The sequence below is a fragment of the Rattus rattus genome, chromosome 1 (genome assembly GCF_011064425.1).
Source record: "Rattus rattus isolate New Zealand chromosome 1, Rrattus_CSIRO_v1, whole genome shotgun sequence".
NCBI classification, from domain to species: Eukaryota; Metazoa; Chordata; class Mammalia; order Rodentia; family Muridae; genus Rattus; species Rattus rattus.
The window spans coordinates 33,346,154-33,365,736 of NC_046154.1; the positions used below are offsets into that span (position 1 = coordinate 33,346,154).

At 48.9% G+C, this 19,583-nt stretch overlaps 1 protein-coding gene across 1 annotated transcript; it reads right to left on the reverse strand.

Moving 5' to 3' along the window:
* Nucleotides 1-12,912: 12,912 nt before the first annotated feature.
* C1H1orf109 (chromosome 1 C1orf109 homolog) lies at nt 12,913-19,464 on the reverse strand. The gene is made up of 5 exons (XM_032898306.1): nt 19,102-19,464; nt 18,259-18,536; nt 16,645-16,824; nt 15,088-15,206; nt 12,913-14,952 (listed from the first exon to the last, which is right to left on the reverse strand). The coding sequence occupies exons 2-5, from the start codon at nt 18,531-18,533 to the stop codon at nt 14,873-14,875; spliced, it is 654 nt and encodes a 217-aa protein (XP_032754197.1). The 5' UTR covers nt 18,534-18,536; nt 19,102-19,464; the 3' UTR covers nt 12,913-14,872.
* Between the last annotated feature and the right edge of the window lie 119 nt (nt 19,465-19,583).

Consider the following 19,583-nt stretch of genomic DNA (forward strand, 5'->3'; position numbering starts at 1 on the left):
ATGAGCCCAGTCTCCTCTCTCATCCCCTCCCTAAGTGATTTTACCCCATGATGACTCTTGTATGCTTTTGTTATTGTTTGAGATCGTCTTCCTATGTAGCCCAGGCTAAACTGGAACTCTGGATCCTCTTGCCTCAGTCTCCCTAGTGCTATGATTAAAGATGGTGCCACCCATGACCAGCTGCTCTGTTTTATTTTGGGTTCTTAAATTTTTGTTGTTTTAATGTGTGTATGTGTGCATGGTCGTTGGAATCAGTTCTTTTTTTTTTTTTTTTTTTTTTTTTTTTTTTTTTTTTTTTGAGCTGGGGACCGAACCCAGGGCCTTGTGCTTGCTAGGCAAGCGCTCTACCACTACTGCGCTAAATCCCCAACTCCTGGAATCAGTTCTTGACTTCCACCTCACTGAAGCAAGTTCTCTCTTGTTTCTGCCATATTTCCTACTCCTGGCTCACACGTTTCTAGGTCGATTTTTTTCTCTACCTCCAACAGTTACACTGGGATTACAGAGGAGATCCACTTGCATTCAGATTTTTGTGGGTTCCAAGGAACTAAAGTCAGTTTATCAGGCTGCCGTGGTCATCACTCACTTCTGCATGCTGCGCCATCTCTCTAGCCCACTTTTGTGTTCTTATTTTCCAAAGTTTACTTTATGTGCATGAGTATTCTGCCTGTGTGGTTTGTGCACCACCTTTGTGCTTGGTGCCCATGGAGGCCAGAAGAGGGTGTCAGACTCTCTGGAAATACAGTTATGGATGTGAACCACCATGTAGGTGCCGGGAACTGAACTTTGGTCCTCTGCAAAAACATCGAATTCTCCTAACCACTGGGCCATCTTTCCAGCTCCTACTTGTGTGTTCATCAAACTTATTATCCTCTAAACTTAGCTCCCCACACAGCTGCCCCTTGCTTATTTTAGCTCCTTTCACTAGTGCACAAGCTACCCCTGTGCTGGACCCGGCCCTGCCTCCATGTGCCTCTACACCTGCTTTCTGACCCGTCTTCCTTCTCGATCTGCTCCTGCCCACTCTGATCAACCCATCCAGCTGACCGGAGAACCATCTAGAAGGCCCCCCTCTCAGAGAGGCTCTTCTCAACCTTGACTCCATTGCACTCTGAAAAGCTGCATGCTCCAGAGTGTTTGTGTGTGTTCCTGTGGAAATCTCCATTACTGTTTACCAAAGTTTTGTAAAATACACAAGGGCATATCCCACAATGATGTCATCACATACCACAAGACATCGGAAAACTCTCGTACACTCATGAGACAATAAGAGTGGAAAACACAAGTGTGGCCTCAGCATTACCAGAAGTTTCCCCTCGCAGGTCCCCGGACGGCATCTTGGACACCCAGGCAACACTTGGACACCTCTGCTCCAGACAGCTTCACATCCACACACACTTCATTGGGGTCCCGGTAAAAATGGCAGTCCTTGGAAGGTTTCTTGCTCCTTCTTATGTCCTCCCCAAATCATTCTACCCCATTATTACTTCCATGCCCCCCGTGTGTGTGTGTGTGTGTGTGTGTGTGTGTGTGTGTGTGTGTGTGTGTGTGTGTGTTCTTTCTAGATAGGCTTTTTTGCAGCCCAGGCCAGCCTCTCACTTTCGATGTAAGGGACAATGACCTTGAATTCCTGATCCTCCTGCCTTCGGTTCTCGAGTGTTGGGATTCTAGGCGTTTCCAACACATTCAGCTCCTTCCGTGTTTTGTGTCTCATTTGCTACCCTCTGGCATGACTGGTTCTTTTTTTAATTGATTTTTATTTCTCTCCCCTGCAACACAAGCTCCCTAAGGCAGGAACGCCGACTCCGACCCGGGTATATATTCCATGACTGATGCAGCAGACACTTGGAAGAACAGTTGGTTAGTGGGTGTGTTCCAATAAGGCAGCACTTCTCCGCCACTGCTGTACTTTCAAATCCTAAATTCCCGTCTGCTGCACCACAGTCTTTAAGGTGAGCGTGAGCCTACACAGTGCCAGTTTTAGGAAGTTTCCCAAATGAGTCCAATGCGCAGCCAAGAACCAAAACCACTGGCCGGGGTTGTTCCGTTCTTACTGATGGAGAGACTGTTTATGTCGCACTGGGCCAGAGTTCCACAGGATACAGATGGTGACTTTGCCAAGTTTGGCCTGCCTCCTTCTGGACAAAGACAGCAAGCTGGAAGGCAGCTGCACACAGGAAGCTGTCAGGCTGTCCTGGGTGGGAACCACCGTTCTGAGTGCCAGGCGCAGCTCAGAGGTCAGGCCTGGCAGCTTGCATGGGTAGTAATGGTTACCATCATAGGCTCACTGGCAGGGCTTGCTGCCCTAGGGATGCTTCTCTGTGCTCTGATGCTCAGTTCAGGTGCCTTGGCGAGTACTGGAGAATGACTGGTCTCTGTGCAGAGAGAAGCTCTAGGCCATCCCCAGGTTTCCCTGGAAAAGGGGGTCAGCTCCCACCACCGGCCTTGCCTCTAATGTGGAGCCAGAAAAGGGCAGGCTTATGACTTTGCTAGGGCTGTGCTTCCTAAGCGAGCTGTTCCCAGGAGCGCTTGCCTGCCTCAGGCATCTTCAGGCCAGGTTGGGAGCTGAGACGGCCAGAGCAAGCCACTGTCCCGCTCATAGCTGCTTCTGGGACTAGGTATGGCCTAACGGAGGCTGCTGGCTCTGAGAAAGGGAATGGGCTTACCTCATCCCAGTGGTTCTTGGAGCAGTGTCCCCATTGCATGGGGAAGCAACAGAGGTGTGGCTCACCCTCTCCATCAGCGCCCTCATCTAGAAGATGAGAGAAATCGCAGCGCTCACACGGTGCTGATTTAGACATAAAGACATGAAGCACAAAGCAGAGAAAATACGAGAAATGGCACATGTCTTCTCCGAGGCTCCTAGATCTTTCTCCCAGCATACTCTGCCATTCCCAAGAATAAAACCACTGAGGTTCCAGCAGGATTTGACGTTCTTCCATGAGTTGGGTCATTTCCTCTTTCATGGCAGCCCTTAATGTCAATACCTGTGCCTACCACCCAGGCCTTTGGCTTTGCTTGCCTTTTAGTGAAAGGTTTGGAAAGGTCAAGACCCAAACTCAAGCTCCCACAGGCTGACTAGCAGAGCTGGGTCAGGATTCCAGGACTTTCTCTACCACACAGCAGTAGCCACAGAGAGATATGGCCTAGCTAGCCTCAAGAGAGGTTCTACTCCACTCCTCCAGGAGGAAGGGAACCAGGAAGCTGGAGGAGGGAGGGGTGCTGAGAGAAGGGTGGAGCTGGTCCTTGATGTGGTACATGAGTCTAGTCAGGGCTGTCGCCACAGTGCTGGGGTTGGGACAGCAGCCACCACTTCCACCAGTGTGGCAATGCTGGGTGGATCCAGGTCTGCCAGTGCATGGGCTTGGGGTAGGAAGGATGTTCTGCACAGGCAGCTGAGAGGCTCTTGGCTATTGAGATGAGTGGGGTTAACCTCTCCTGTCATCTGTTTCATGTCTGTCACCCACACAGCCTTTAACTTACAGGTAGCCAGGGACCACATCCAAAGCCCAGCAGGTTCTTGACAGGAAGGAGTGGGTCTCAGCTCCAAGTCCTCTTCTAGGGACAGATGACATATCTAACTGGTTAAGAACCGATCGGGGGTTGGGGATTTAGCTCAGTGGTAGAGCGCTTGCCTAGGAAGCACAAGGCCCTGTTCGATCCCCAGCTCGAAAAAAAAAAAAAAAAAAAGAACTGATCGGGGTTGGGCCTCATGTCCCTGCTTTGAAGGCATTGCTCCTTTGATTTTCATAGCAACCTTCTGAGTCAGGTATTGTCATCCTGGTTTTATAGACAGGAGAGGCAAAGCCCAAGGCCACAGTCATGGGTGGAAGATCCAGGACAATAATATCAAACATCACGATCCTTCCAGGACATTGCTGCACTCCTGGAGGCCACAGTAGCTAGCCAGCTTTGCCAAGGCCCACCGGCATCCCTACCAAGCAGAACAGGGCCTCCCCCATACCAGGCCACACAAGGGTTTCTGTGCCATTCCAACACTGGGTCAATTCTAAGATGGATGGAGCCTTTCCCTGAGCTGAAAGGGGAAGAGAAAATGGCTAAAAACCGGATGGGGGATTTAAGAAAATGGCTATAAAACCGGAAAAAAAAAAAAAAAAAAAACGTGATGGGCTGAAGAGAGAGTCTCTCTGACCAGGAGAGTAAGAAAGGTCATCGTGGTACAGGTGGTAGGTATATGAGCTGGGCTTGGACAGATAAGAAGGTGGTTTACCCTGGAAACAGGGCTGTAAAGTAGGAGGCACGGAGCTGTCTTCTGTAGCAGAGACCCCAGCTCCCTCATAGGAATAGGCAATTTCCTCCAAGCCAAGTGTGCTGACTGGAACCCTTTTCCAGAAGGCACTGACTATGGATTAGTGAGTTGGGACTGGCAGGCACCTATAGAGTTTACGGGGCCTGCCCGGGTATAGAGATATCTGTGACACAGAGAAGTAACAGAGGCCTTTGAGAGAGAGCTAGGAGCTCTTGACCACATGGAAGAGAACCCACAAACAGGAAGGCCAGTACTTCAGAGGTACAGGTTGGAGCCCCGGTCTACGTTTTCTAGAGGGAGGTATGCTCTGCAGAGGCACTGGTCACTTGCATGGATGCCTGGTCTCACTTGGTTTGGAAAGGGACACGTGCGTTTCATCTCTGCACCGAGGGAACTCGGATGTCATACTTGGAGGCCATCTGGAGAAAAGGCCTCTGGAGCTGTTCCCTTCTTTCACAGAACTGGCAGGCAAGGGTAGGGGCCTCTGGCAAGCACAGAGGATGATGGCCCAGGAAAGCGGCCGAGTCATCACCATGGGCTCTGTCAACCCCGCCCTGGCTACATGTGGCTGGGAAGCCTGATGTCTCTTTTTTCAGAAGAGAGATCCAAACCAGTTCTCGGAGTGACAGGAGCCAGAGGAAATTTTTAGCACAGATGTAACTTTCTAGCTTCTTCTTTTCCAGCCCCTCATTTTTCGGTTGCCTTTAAAGAGGCCGCGGGGAGCTGGAAAACAAATCCGAGTTTAAAGAGACAAGCACAAAAAATGCAAACTGGGCAAGAGGACAGAGCCTCCAGCTGGACAAAATGTGCCTGGGGAACGGCATCCCCTGCTTGGCAGGTGCCGGGGATTTATGGCTGAGTTTTGAAGACATTTCATCACGTTACGAGCCAGCTCAGGAGACCCTCATAAAACTCTGCTTATATGAAGGAACGAACTAGCTGATAAAAGTCAGCTGCTGCCTATAAACGCACAGTGGAGATTGCAATTGAGTGGTGGATTTATTAGTCTGGGCTCTCCCAAAATGAAGAACCGCTCCACACATTTGAGTCAGGAGAGTTGGACCGCAGAGGGTCACTGCCTACTCCCAGCGTGGTAGATGGGCCACCACCGCCCCAAGACTCATCCCACCAGAGACCAGAGGGTAACGGGGCTCACGGGGCTCACTAAGGATCTAGTCCTGCATACCCGTACTCCCCTCCTACAGAAAGAATCAGCCACTGTACTCCCTCTGTCCTCCCGCACATTCTTCATGACGGGACCTGCTCACACCAGACTTGCACGGACTTCTCCTCTTGACCTTGGTATCCTGATGATCCGTGCGGTGCTGGGCCCATGAAGAGGTCTGAGAGCGGGCGCGTGGGGATGTGACTGAGCTGGTTTTTTTTTTTTTTTTTTTTTTTTTTTTTTTTTTCGAGCTGGGGACCGAACCCAGGGCCTTGCGCTTCCTAGGTAAGCGCTCTACCACTGAGCTAAATCCCCAGCCCCTACTGAGCTGGTTTTATTACTGTCCTGCTCCTGACAGCATGGGGCTCTACTCTATGGGCTGTCTGCTGGAACTGAAGACTACCTGGGGGGCTGAAGCTTCATGAAGAGAAGTGCAGTGTGGGTGTTAGAAAGCCGGTTCACCCTTGGCTCTACACTGCTCTGCCATCTCTGACTACACCGATGCCTTTCCTATGGTTCAGAGAGAGAAAAAGACTTGGCCGTGGTAGCTAGCGCACACCTCTAGTCCCAGCACTTGGGAGGCAGAGGCAGGCAGATTTCTGTGACTGTGAGATCAGCCTGGTTTACATGTTGAGCTCCAGGCCGGTCAGGATCATGGTTTTTGCAACAGAATGAGGGTCACTTGTTAGGAATCCACAGAGCAAGCCCCTTCCCACTGTGTGGATCCAGGCCTCTAGTTTGGGGGCTCTAGTTCACTCCACCAGCACCAGGGGCAGGGAAACTACTTTCCTCTGCCCTTTGCAGAAACGCAGAAGGAACCTTCCAGGAATGACGGAGAGGGTGAGTGCCTGGAAGGGTCACCCCTGTCATTCTTTAAGAAGAACTGGCACTCTCCTCCCAGACCCTGGCATAAAGGGCAAAGTATAAAGCTCTGGCAGACAGCCTTGGGAACCACTCCAACCCTCTTGGCTGTGGGATCAGAAGGGACGGCAGCTGGCAAGGTTTGAGCTGCCCTGGAAGAGGCTAGGACAGTCCATGCGCTGCTACCAGGTTCGTTCTGTTGGCTCTGCACAGGGCAGGGCACTTAGAGAAATAGGCATTAGGTAGATTCTTACTTTCTGTGACAGAAAAGGAACAGCGGCCACTGGGAAAGACCCTTTCGCCAGAGCCAAGATCCTGCATAAATGCTGCAGTGTCCCTGGCCATCAGAGGGGGTTAGGAGACTCACTGTCTCCATGGTTCAGTCTCTTCCAATGCAGAAAAGCATCCTTGCATCAATGCTTGCAGTAGCTTGAAGGCTATTTGAAGATGTGGAATAAACCGGGCGTGGTAGTGCAACCTGCAATCCAAGCAGGGGGGCTGCAATGAAGTTAAAGTCAGACTGGGCTGTAGAGGGAGACCTTGTCTCAAAATCAAATGACTGGGTGATCCCCAGGATACTAAAGAGCACGCTAAACTGGGTGTAGTGTCACACGCCTTTAATCTCAGCACTTCTCAGGCAGATCCCAGGGAGTTTCAAGGCTAGCCAGGGCTGATCAATCTTGAGGGTATTCTGATTCCTTAAGTGTTGACAACTGTCCCTGAGTCTGTCACATAATTATCCTTTCTTATATGAACCTTGTAACCCTACAAGGACATAGAGTCCTCTCCATCATGCCAATGGAGCAACTGAGACTTAGCCAGGGGAAATCACCGGATGAGACCACACAGCTTAGACCTGCTGAGAACTGACATGGGGCTAGGTGACAGGCTGGGCAGGACACCTTGTAACCTTCCTACACAAAGCTGTTCCTGGGAATTCATGGCAATCCCCCCTCATCACAGGGAAAAGGAACCCTAAAGGACCTAGTGCTTGGGAAGCTGGGAAAGTCCCTGGCTTCCATTCACCTGAGGGATGGCAGACACAGCAGTCGTCTCTAAACCTGGACTCCCCCAAGGCAGGCAGGGCTCCTTCTCCTGAGAACCTGGGCTTAGGACAACACTTACTTTGTCTAAGAGCAGACTTTTGAAAGAATCTTTGTATGTCAAGGGATATTAGGAGGTCTATGTGTATGTGCACGTGTGTGCATGAATGCACATATGAAGGCCAGAGGTCATGTCCGCTCTAAGATTTTGTTTTGGTTTTGTTTGTTTGAGACAGGGCCTGTAGACCAGACTGGCCTTAAACTCACAGAGATCCTCCTGCCTCTCCTCTGGCGCTGGGATTAAAGATTAAAGTATAACACCGTGCCTCTCTCCACTCTCAGTTCTGAGACAGAGTCTCTTACTGAACCTGGAGTTCAGTGATTGGCTCTAGATGGCCAGGCCAGCACAACTCCAGAACCCTCCTGCTTCCACCTCCCAATGCTGGGGTGATAAAGGCGCTGGGGGTTAAAACTCAGGTCCTCAGGCTTGGACAGCAAGCGCTTCACCCGCAGAGCCATCGCCCCAGGCCTGAATCTTAGGCTGATTTCTGACCATGACAGGAAAGCCAACTCTTCATTTTACTGGGACAGACGATGGGTCACATGGCAAGGAAGGGGACGACCAACTGAGGGGTACAGAAAGAACACGCTCCGTCATCCAGCAGTACACCTAAATAAAGAGCTATCCTGGGACTCTCGTATGGTGATTTTTCCTAAGATACTTCAAATGTGATAATCCCAGTAAAAGTATTGGCAAATGTTTGCTGCCGTTGTTGGATGGCACATGATTTGTGGAATGAAAATTTCCGGACTGAGGATGCAGCTCAGTGGTCAAGCACTTGCTAGCATGTACCAGGCCCTGGCTTTAATTCCCAGTTTCTTCCCCCCCCCTAAGTATCGGGGAGCAATTAGTATACTGAGTAAGTGTGGAAGTTCAGAGAGAGCTGACTTCGGGAACACCCTGAATGTCCATTAGTAAGAGGCAAATTCAATAAATCATAGCAACACAATAACAGACTGTGTAATAGCATTCTCTGTTATATGCATGAATGTTTGGATGTGTGCCCATGCATGTGCCTGAGGAGGCCAGAGGTCTAGATCAGGTGTCTTCTTCTGTTGTTCTCCACCTTGGCTTTTGAGAGACAGGGTCTCACTCTGACCCTGACACTTACTAATCCTCTAAACTGATGTGTGCCAGCATGCCTAACTCTGTGTGTGTGCGCTGGGGATCCAATCTCAGGCTCTCAAGCTTGAGGGGCATTTTACCAGCTGAGCCATCTCCCAGCCTCTGTAACTGTTCTGAAAAATTTAAGGAAGGTATATATTTACACAGAATGAATTCCAAGATACAGGGGCTAAAAACAGATAGAAAACTGTTACTATCTGTCACTATACTCACTAAAAGAGGAAAAAAATACCTCAAAACCATCATTTGTTTGTGCTAGCCATCTGCTGCCACAGGAGGAAAATTACCCTTAAGCATAGTGATTTAGCTAATTTTTCTGTTTGCCTGTGCCAGCCAGGATTCTGAGCACAGCTCTGCTGTCCTCGGGGTCAGACCATCATGTAGGGCTGTGGACCCAACTGAAGGTTCAACTGGTGCAGAGAGGATGTTTCCAGACTCCTTCCCAATGTTGTCCAGCACAGACCTCTCATGCCTATGTCTCTCTACAAGGTGGCCTTATAGCATCTCAGCTAACTTCCCCTAAGAGGGCGGCACAACAGAGAGCAAGAAAAGCATTCACAGGAGGGTATATGGAGGCAATGTTTAGAGCAGAGACTGAAGGAACAGCCATTCTGAGCCTGCCCCACATGGGTACACAGCCCATATATATACAGCCACCAAAACTAGATAAGACTGATGCAGCTAAGAAGTGCATGCTGACTGGAGCCTGATATCGCTGTCTCCTGAGGGACAGAGCCAGAGCATGTCAAATACAGAGGCGAATGCTAGCAGCAAACCATTGAACTGAGAACGTGATCCCCATTGGAGGAATTAGAGAAAGGATTGAAAGAGCTGAAGGGGCTTGCAATCCTATAAGAACAAGAATGCCAATCAACCAGAGCTCCAAGGGATTAAACCACTACCCAAAGACTATACATGGACAGACCCTTGGCTCCAGCTGCATATGTAGCAGAGGATGGCCTTGTTGGGCACCAATGGAAGGAGAAGCCCTTGGTCTTGCCAAGGTTCTCCCTCCCCCCCTCAGTGTATGGGAATGTTGGGGGGAAGGGGCATAAATATCAAGGGGAAAACCCTTATAGAATAAGGGGAGGGGGTGGGATAGGGGGCTTATGTCCGGGAAACTAGGAAAGGGAATAATATTTGAAATGTAAATTTAAAAAACAAACAATAAAATATCCAATAAAATTAACATAAAAAAACAAAGATAGAAGCAGTGTTCTCTAATTAGAGGATTTATTTTTATTTCATGTGCATTGGTGTCTTGCAGCATATGTCTCTGTGAGGGCAACGGATCCCCGGGAGCCGGAGTTACAGATGGTTGTGAGCCACCATGTGGTTGCTGGGAATTGAACCTGGGTCCTCTGGAAGAGCAGCCAGTGTTCTTAACTCCTAGAAAAGCCGTGCTCTTTATAACCCATTTCTGGAAGTAACTTTCACTGTTCTAGTCATTAGAAGCTGAACTACAAAGTGGCCCACATCAAAGGGTGGCAAAGAGTGAACAGAGGTGTGATCAAAGGTGGCTTCACCAGGGACCACCTCAGAGAACGCCCACCACAGAGACACCAGAGGCGCTAAGCATTGGCTGTCTGCAATGAGGGGAAATGGGCAAACGGGGGAGAATTTTCCACTGAATTTCACACTTAAGGTGATGTGCACCTTATTCGATAAGTAAATCATATTTATTTTAGATTTTAGATCTAAAATGACCTTTACATCCATCTCGTGGGTATGGGGCGGGCCCAGGCGTCTGTTTCCGGTGAAGTCTCAGGTGATTGTTAAGATTCTGACTGAGATTCAGATTTGTATTATAAAGTAACAGCATGGTTACAGCTGAGATCAAAAGCCCTGAGGGAGACAAGAAGCACTGGCTGCTGTGGGGACCACTGGACGGAGTTCGCCGTTGTGTATCGGCACCATTTGTGGACCACTTGATGATGTTTGCGGTTTGCGGTGGTTTTCCTAGCACCATGCTTCATATGTTTACTCCCGCAGCCTGGCCCGTTAATAAAATTCAGAACAACTGTGTAGAGTTCAGAGGGCGTGGTGACAAGACCCCACCTGTGAGGGCAGCTTGGGCCAGACAGAGTTTGTATTGGGGCTGAGGGGTTGGGGGAGATGGCTTTCAGTAAAGTGCCTGCTGGTCGGGCACGGGGACCTGAGTGTCCTTGGCACTTATACTAAAGCCGGGTGTTGTGAGAGGCACCTGCATCTCAGTTCTGAGGAGCAGGACAGACTGGGGCTCGCTGACCAGTGGGCGAGCTTCAGGCTCACAGGGGTCTCATCTCAAAAGACAAAGGGGGAGTGCGGAACAACAGAACTAGTCACCTGACACCTATCTCTGGCCTCCATGTGCATTTGTGCGCGCACACGCGCGCGCACACCCCCCCCCACACTCCCGTTCCTATCTATAGCAGGATATACTCGTGTGTACGTGTGCGTGCACGCATGCTCTCACATGAGTAGTTGTGTGCTATCTGACACTTCAGTCATTGAAGGACCTCATTCTATCTAGGAGGACAGTCCCATAACACAGTGTTGCTAGTGACTTCCTAGGCATCTGTGCTGAAATACACCCTGAGTACATTATTAAGTACAGTTGTAAATATTACACGATGCATAATAAAGCTGAGTCTTTGTCCCTGAAACAGGTATTTATGGCGTTTACTAATAACTTATTAAAGTAGAATTGTTTTTGTTTTCTTTGCTCTTAGCTTTTTCTATTAAAAATGTTATCCTGGGGTTGGGGATTTAGCTCAGTGGTAGAGCGCTTGCCTAGCAAACGCAAAGCCCTGGGTTCGGTCCCCAGCTCCGAAAAAAAAAAGAAAAAAAAAATGTTATCTTTTCTTTCTTTCTTTCTTTTCTTTTCTTTTTTTTTTTTGCAAAGAATGGATTTTAAATGCCTGATGCCTTTAGAGACCAGAGGAGGGGATTGGATCCCCTGGAACTAGGGTTACGAATGACTGCAAGCTGCCATGTGGGTGCTGGGAACTGAACTTGGGTCCTCAGTCCAGGACCTCTAAGACCAAGTCTTCAGCATGAAGTAGAATTATTTGCCCCAGAGGAACCCAGAGTAGAGAGTAAGAGGCAAAGACAGGAGACAGAGGACAAGGAAGAAGGGGAAGGGAAGGGAACAAGGAATGGGGGAAGAGGTATTGTTCTGGAGGACAGAGGACTGCCTCTAGACAGAGAGAAGACAGATGTGGTCCACAGGAAAATGGCAGTTTATAAAGGCAAAGGGGAAATACCGGGCTAGGATGAGGTGTCTAATTTTGATTGGTATGTTAATTAGGTGAGCAAAAGGGGGCTTTTGATTACTGGACTTCAAATACCTGGATAGCTTGATCCTGGTGGTCAGCCTTAGTTGGAGGAAGTGGCCAGCTTTAGGAATGTAATCTAATGGTTTTAGCAAGGCAGAGGGATAGGGGAGAAGGGCAAGGCCTGCCAGAGTCGTGTTTGACAGTCTGGGCTGCCTAAAGCTCCTTCAACAAGTCTAAATTTTAGAGGTTTTTTTTTTTTTTTTTTTTTTTCCGGAGCTGGGGACCAACCCAGGGCCTTGCGCTTCCTAGGCAAGCGCCTACCACTGAGCTAAATCCCCAACCCAACAAGTCTAAATTTTAATAAGATATTGGTCGTTTACATGGACATTTAAGTTTTAGAAACACTAATTCAGGGCTGGAGAGATGACTCAGCGGTTAAGAGTGCTGGCTGCTCTTCCAGGAGTCATGAGTTCAATTCCCAGGAACCATATTGGGGCTCACAACCATGTGTAATGGGATCTGACGCCCTCTTCTGGTGTGGCTGAAGACAGCGACATCTCAGGGCTGCAGAGATCGTTGAAGGTGAAGAACAGCAGCGGCTCTTATAAAAGCCGCTCACTCCCGGCACCTACATCTGAGATCCAGTTTCAGGGGATCTGACACCCTCTTCTGGCCTCAGTTGGCCCCAGGCACACAACTGGGGTGCAGACAGATATGCATGCAAAACACCCACACACATTTAAAAAAAGTCCTGCCTGAACTGTAATACTTCCAGTGGCCTTCTTTCCTCTCTATACCCAGGGCTCAGCACGAGACTCAGTACTAATGGTGGGCATGCATTCGAAAGCTGAGGAAGATCATTAGGTGTCTTGGCACCCCCAGAACTGGGGAGGTGGAGGGAGGCGGATTCCCTAGCTCACCGGCTGCCAAGATAGTCTAACTGGAAAGCTCAAAGCCATTGCCTCAAAGGGGAAGGATGGCATTCCTTAGGATGACACCTAAAGTCATCCTCTGGTCGCCACACACACATACACGCACGTGCACACACATACATTCACATACACAAACATTTATGCATATACACAAACATGCATAAAAAGCAAAAAAAGTAATATATTTACCAAATATCATATAGTCTATATAGTACAGTTTTATTGACTTATTTGCAGATGTCCCATGATCCACAAAGTTAAAAAGAGTGAGTTTGTATCAATGTTTTTGTTTTAAAATTTATGAAGAACAGTAAAGGGATACAGATCAAAACATAGGGTGGGTTTTGCATTATGCTTTTTTGTATTATGTTTTTCCGTATTTAAATTTTTCCTTTAATTGAAAACGTAAAAATGTAATCAGAAAACTTTCTTTTTAAGAGAAGTGTCTTTTAGCCACCTTAGCTGGGTGGTGGTGGCACACACCTTTGATCCTAGTACTTAGGAGTCAGAGGCAGGTGGATCTTTGAGGCCAGCCTGGTCTACAGAGTGGGTTCCAGGACAGCCAGGGCTACACAGAGAGACCCTGTCTTGAAAAATCAAAAACTAAAATAGATCCATTCTCTGCATTAAGGCCTGTACATGCAGCCTGGGCTTGTACAAGCACACGGGAAGCTGGGACCCAGGCAGGGCCGCTGCACAGAAGGCAAGGCTTGGCACCAACTCAAGGTGCTTCTCAGTTTCTTCCCTGCCACCGCATGTGACGGCTAATCTCTGCTGTCAGCTTGACATCTGGAATCCACTAAGACCCCAGCAACTGGGCATGCCCGAGAGAGATTGTCTTGGATCATTCGGGGTGGGAAGACCTACCCCAAATCTGGGCCACATCTTGTAGAGGAGCCCACATAACATCATATGGAAGAAGAGAGCTTCTCCTTTAGCATGCCCACCCTCATTCTGGCCGCCCCCGTACCTCTATATAGTCATTCATTCTATCATCAGTCCTGCTCCATAGAGAACCCTAAAGCTGATTATACATACTGACAGATGCACTGAAGGGGGAAGGGGCTTTTAGCCTCATAGTTTGAAGCCACAGTCCATCACTACAGGAGAGCCATGGTGGCAGGACCATCAAAGGCAATGGTTAGTGTAAGCCCTCTGTGCTCAGCCTGCTCTCTTTCTCTGTGATCCAGGCTGCAGTCCAGGAAATGTTGCCACCCACACTCAGCATGGGTCTTCTCAACCAAATCTTGCAAGCATGTCTGCAAACCAACCAAATCTAGACCATTCCTCACCGAGACTCCCTTCCCAGGTGGCCTTGCATGTGTCTATAACACTATAACAACCAGCAATCACAGCCGGCATTCTCTTCCCTGGCCAGACACCCCAAACTCAGAGGGATGTGGCCAATGAGAGGCCCCTTAGCCCTGTCATCTGGGGAGCCTCACTATTCCTCAGGTACCTCTCTTTTCTTTTTTGAGACAGTCTCAGTTTGTGACCTTCATTGGCCTGGAGTTATGTAGACCAAATTAATCTCAAAATCACAGAGATCCACCTGTCTTTGCCTCTAGTCCTGGGTGGGATATCCAAGCTCCCCAGCCTGCCCTTAACTTTTCAACAGCAACAAGAACAGGTCATTCAGAACCATTCATGCTGCACCATCGCCCCCTGGTGGCTGACTCTGGAAGTGGAAATTGGCTTGATGTGCTTCTGTGAAGCAGTAAACATTGTAAACATTCCCTTTCCTTCAGTCCCTCCCTTTTTGGGGGTCTGTAGGGAATTGAGTCTGTCCCCCGCACCCACCCCACACTGATCCCACCCTAGATTCCCAGACCCACTCATATCTTAAGCCATTAAGGACTGAGACACTGACATGCACTGGACCAGGACCTGAGCCAACCAGAGAAGATGGTTCAGATGATAGGCAGCAGCGTCCACACAACTTTGCCTTCTGCCCTTTCCTGCCTTGATGGACCCTGTTTCTCAGCACCACCTCTCCTGTGTCCTCCGCCTCTCTCCACTTCTCAGAGCCGCAGGTGCAGCGGCCATGTCCTACCATGGAGAGGTCCTAGGGGCCTCTACCGTAGGCATTGGTATTGCAGTGAGTCAGGGAGCAATACTGACCCTCACTTAGAAACAGCCTAAGGTAACAATGGCAGCCTCAACTGCGGTGCTCCAGATCTCCAGATACTGCACGGCTTCCTGCTTCCTCCAGGAAGAAGGAGACATTCAACAGGATATCTAGAACAGGAAGCAAGGTACAAGGCATCAGGTTTGTCAAGGCCCCAAAGCACAGTAGGGAGTGTCTAACGCCTCCAAAGAGGCCAGCCTGGGGGGGCGGGGGGGAGGCAGCATGGGACTGACGGACACCAGTACCTGACACAAGGGTTTGGCACTCATCTTCTGAAATTTGGTCCCAGGCCTTGGGCAGTGCTTGGATGCTGGCTAGGTCTCCCCAGTGGATGGAGGAGAGGAGGTGCTTTCTCTTCAGATACCTTCCCAGAAGTTAAGGACTGCTCAGAAAAAGAAACAAACGTATTTAAACCAAGATGCTTGTGTCACCAGATCATGTGATCTTACGGGACTACTGTTGAATATGGTCCATCTCAGCCATGTGGCTAAAAACAAAAGAAGGGTAGTGGAGCCAACCAGTGTTAGTGGCCACCACTAGCACACCTAGAATGATATTGTAGTTATGATAGAAAACAGGGAAATGAGGACGGCCATCCCCACCTTTCCAGATCAGGCAACAATCTCCTCTGTCAACCTGACTGGATTTAGAATCGCCATGGAAACACGATACAGGTTGTGTCAGTGCTGGTGTCTCCAGAAAGGTTGAAATGAAGTAGGAAGACCCCTCTGAATGTGGGTGGTGTTGTTCCATGGGCTGGGGTTGAGGATGAACAGAGAGGAAGTGAACAGAGCCCCGGCAGCCAGCACTCCCTCTCTGCTTCCTGAGTGATGCAGGCACAGCATGACCAGTGGCATATGCTCCTGTCTGTGCCCTCCCCTCTATGATGGACATATCCTCGCAGCTATGGCCTGGAACAATCTGTCTGTCCTGTTTCGTGATAGATACTTGGTCGCAACATGAAGGACAGTAACGCAGTGGGCACTCAGTGCATGCTCAGCTCTAAACTTGAATTTGTAGTTCACTAAGTGAGCCAGCTGGAGGCCATGGGAGTCTGAGATGCAGAACCAGGAGCAGCAGTAAAGGGAGCAAAACCAGGGTCAGAGGACAGTCATGGACAAGAATGGAAAGAAGGCAGACCTGTGGCTAATTTTCTGCTCTCAGGCTTGCTCCCGACCATGCCAACTGTTCTTGAGAACATGGCCAGCACTGTTAAGCATAGACCTTGACCACGTGGTTCTGCTTAAAACTTCTGAGACCTTTGATTTCAGAGTAACAGCCAAAACCTTCAAGTTCCTTCTCAAAAACAAAAGGGGGGTGGGGAAGGGCTTCTGTCACTATCCTCACACCCTGCCCTTGCCCCACCAGCCTCATGGTCAGTTCCTACATGAACCAGACATGCTCCCACCCAGGCCTTCACTCCATGTACCCTCTGCTCGGACCACTCTTCTTCTGAATATCCACATGGCTCGAATGCCGTGAGTATCACTGTCTCAGGATGTCACTGTCTCATGGGTTCCTGCCAGGACCACACTACTAAAGTCACGGCCCACCTTCCCTCATCTGTCCTCCCTCATTCTTAGCTCACATCCGACACCATACACTCACTTTTCTATGCCTGCTCTCAGCACTTACAGCAGTGTCTAGCAGATAAACTGTAAAAAATGACTATTTAAAAAAAATGCAAGAAGAATCTAAGATTGAGCGTTAAAGAGAACTGCAGCAAATCATACAGCCTGCTGACCCGTGAAGTCTGAACCTGTAGGGCAGCTCTGGGTGGTCAGGAAGCACTGGAAGGATATGAGCTTCGAAAATGTCTGTCGATGTCCTGCAGCCACTCCAACATGTCAGTCACGGAGGGGCTCACGACCGAGGGCCTCAGGAGAGTATCGATGTCAAGCACGGCCGCATGCTGCTCATAGGTGTGAAACACCTGCTCCACGTGGCTGCTGATGGTGTTGCGAACCTTGAGGAGGGTGGCTCTGTGGAAAAAGTAGGGTGTTAGGCGGTATCCCAAAAAAGATAGGGGGTAAGGCTTCTCAAATCACTACTGCCATTTTGAGGTTTTGTTTCAGAGGGGACTTAAACCCTTAGACATGTTAGGAAAGCGGTCTACCACTGAGCTACATTCTTATCTCACTTTATAAATTCTTTTTAATTTAGTATGGGGGAAGGGCATGCACATGCCAGAGCACATGTGTGGAGATCAGAGGACTACTTTGTGGTGTCCATTCTGTCCTCCCACCTTTCCATGGGTCCTGGGGATTGAACCCAGGTCATCAGGCTTGAAGCAAGTCTCTCTACCCAATGAGCCACCTTAACTGCCCTTGATGGTCAGTTCTTGAATGGCAATGTGGGCTCAGCGTGCACAGCCTGCTTACAGAAATGAGTTATTTCCCCTGTGCATAAAGCTCCATTGCTCACTGTGTCTTCCAAGAGCAGCAAACACACAGTGAATCAGTCAATTCACTGTCACCAGAGAGAGAAATATGATGGTGTATATAAGGTGCCTTTGGCAGTGCCTACATATCATTCTAATGCTGACCCTAAGGGACTCATCACTAAAACAAAGACTGCAACTTCCCAATGGACAAGGAATCTCCTAGCCCAGAACTCTAGCTCTATAAAGATCCGGCTGTGTCTTACGGTGTAAAAACAGGAAACAATCCAAAACCAGCAAGTCTGTAAGTCCTGCTTATACACTGTGACTTAACAAACAGAAAACAGAGTATTAGTAACGCCTGAGTTGTACTGTTTTGTGGACTGGTTACACATGTATCTACTTGTGTGTAGAAGGAGGTGGTGGTGAGGAGCCCAGCTTAAGTGGCAGGCACACTTCAGAATCCCGGCTCTAATTCTCACTGGCTCTGTGATCAGGACAATCAGTTTACTTTCTGTCTTCTTGCTTCCAAATGCATAAGCAGGGTTAAGCCAGGGGTGTACAAGGTACTGTACATACAGTCTTTAATCCTGGCTCTCACTGACCCTACAGAATACCGAGAAAGACTCTTCTTCCTCTCCTCTTCTTTTCTGCTTTTGTCATTTCTTCAGTTATGTAATTGGTTTGGGGTTATTTTTATTTGTTTGTTTACTTATTTTATTTTGAGACTGGGTTTGTCAGTGTAGCCTTGATTGTCTTGGAACTCTCTATGTAGACCAGGCTGGCCTTGAACTCAGAGATCTGCCTGCCTCTGCCTCCTTAGTGCTGAGATTAAACACTTGGCCTGGTTTGGGTTTTTTTTTAAAACAACCTAGTCCAGGCTGGCCTCGAACTTACAGACATTCAATCTTAGCCCCCTGCATGATTACTCCTGACTTGTTTCTGTCAACTTTTGTAGGCCCACCATGACTGAGGCTGAGATGCCATACAGCCTTAAGATCTTTCCATCAACAAAGGGGGACACAGAGCATCTTACAGCCTCTCAGCTAGCTTGTCCAGGACAATGTCACCAGCCTCTAGTTGCTTGCGCCTCAATCGCTCCTGCAAGTCTGGAAACGGACGAAGGGCTAGCACATCCTCAAACCGCAGACTTTGTGCAGCTTGCACCTGCTCAGCCAGATTGCTGAGAGAGGAGAGGAGGGGCAAGCAGTCCTGCAGAGTGCTCTGCCACAGGTCCTGCTGTTCCTCTACCACAGGGAAGCACTTCTTCAGGGCCTCCTGCACAACCAGCAGAGGCTGGTCATGAGCCATCTTCTGGGTAGAGAAACAAGACAAAACAAAAGAGAGTCAGGGTATCAAAAAAGGAGAGCCTACATCAAGGGTGAGTCATTTTTGACCTCATGAGAAGACCAGATTTGGTTTTCAAATAGTCCCAAGGCAATATTGAAAGGTAGGGAGACTCTGGGGGACACAGAGAAGAACTCTTCATCCTGGAAGCAGGTTGACACTTTTCGACCAACAATGAAGTAAGAATTTCAGCAGTTCACTTACCAACTGCTTAAGGCCTTCCTTCCTTCCTTCCATGTTCTAGAAATCTCACCAGAAATCCCATTTACAGAGAAAGGACACGCACTACCCCATTTACAACCATAGGAGTTCCTGATTTCACTTTATTGGACTGAAACAGGCAGATCTCTGTAAGTTCGAGGCTAACTTAGTCTACACAGAGACTGCCAGGCTAGCCTGCGTTAAATGGTGAGCCCCCGTATCAAATGTGTGCATGTAACTCTGCTTCATAGACTGGCTAGTGCTGAGCTCTTTTCAGCCTCAGAGCCATCAACTAAGCTGAAGTCCCTAACAGGTTAGGGGAACTCCTCACCTTGCTGAAGTAGGCAGAGTGAAGCTGTGTCTCCTCTGTCTTGTCACCGCTGACACTCAAGAATAAAGATTGCGGCGGTCCTCTTACCAGTTCTCTGCAGAAGGACTGCAGGTCTTCCGAAGGGGTTTCTAAACGACAGTGCAATCTACTTTAGATTGCGAAGCCTTGGGGTCTGTCTATCCCCGGACCAGTGCTTCTGGAGTCCTGTCTCCTCTCTTTAAGATTTCCAGCCCTGTTCCTAAATCAACAGGAAAACGTAAATCCTGGGTTGTCAACGCTGAGTACATCAAAAACTACACTGGGCTTGGCACTGTCTGCTCATTCACAAGAGCGAATTCACCACTCCAGTTCTAGTTAGCACGACTCTGGAGTCGCGAAAAGATGGCGTATGCCTCAATGACTTCTGGGCATTGTAGTCCTCCATAAGGATTGGCTGACGGAGGGAGAAGAAGCTTTGTTGTGATTGGACTTTGTGAGGACCG

Excerpts from the sequence above, each read along its gene's own strand:
- C1H1orf109 (XM_032898306.1), bottom strand. The coding sequence starts at position 18,533 with ATGGCTCATGACCAGCCTCTGCTGGTTGTGCAGGAGGCCCTGAAGAAG. Across the intron at positions 16,825-18,258 it reads GACAAGCTAGCTGAGAGGCT|AGCCACCCTCCTCAAGGTTC; the intron begins GTAAGATGCTCT and ends CTTTTTCCACAG. Across the intron at positions 15,207-16,644 it reads GACAGACATTTTCGAAGCTC|GTATCTGAAGAGAAAGCACC; the intron begins ATATCCTTCCAG and ends ACTTCTGGGAAG.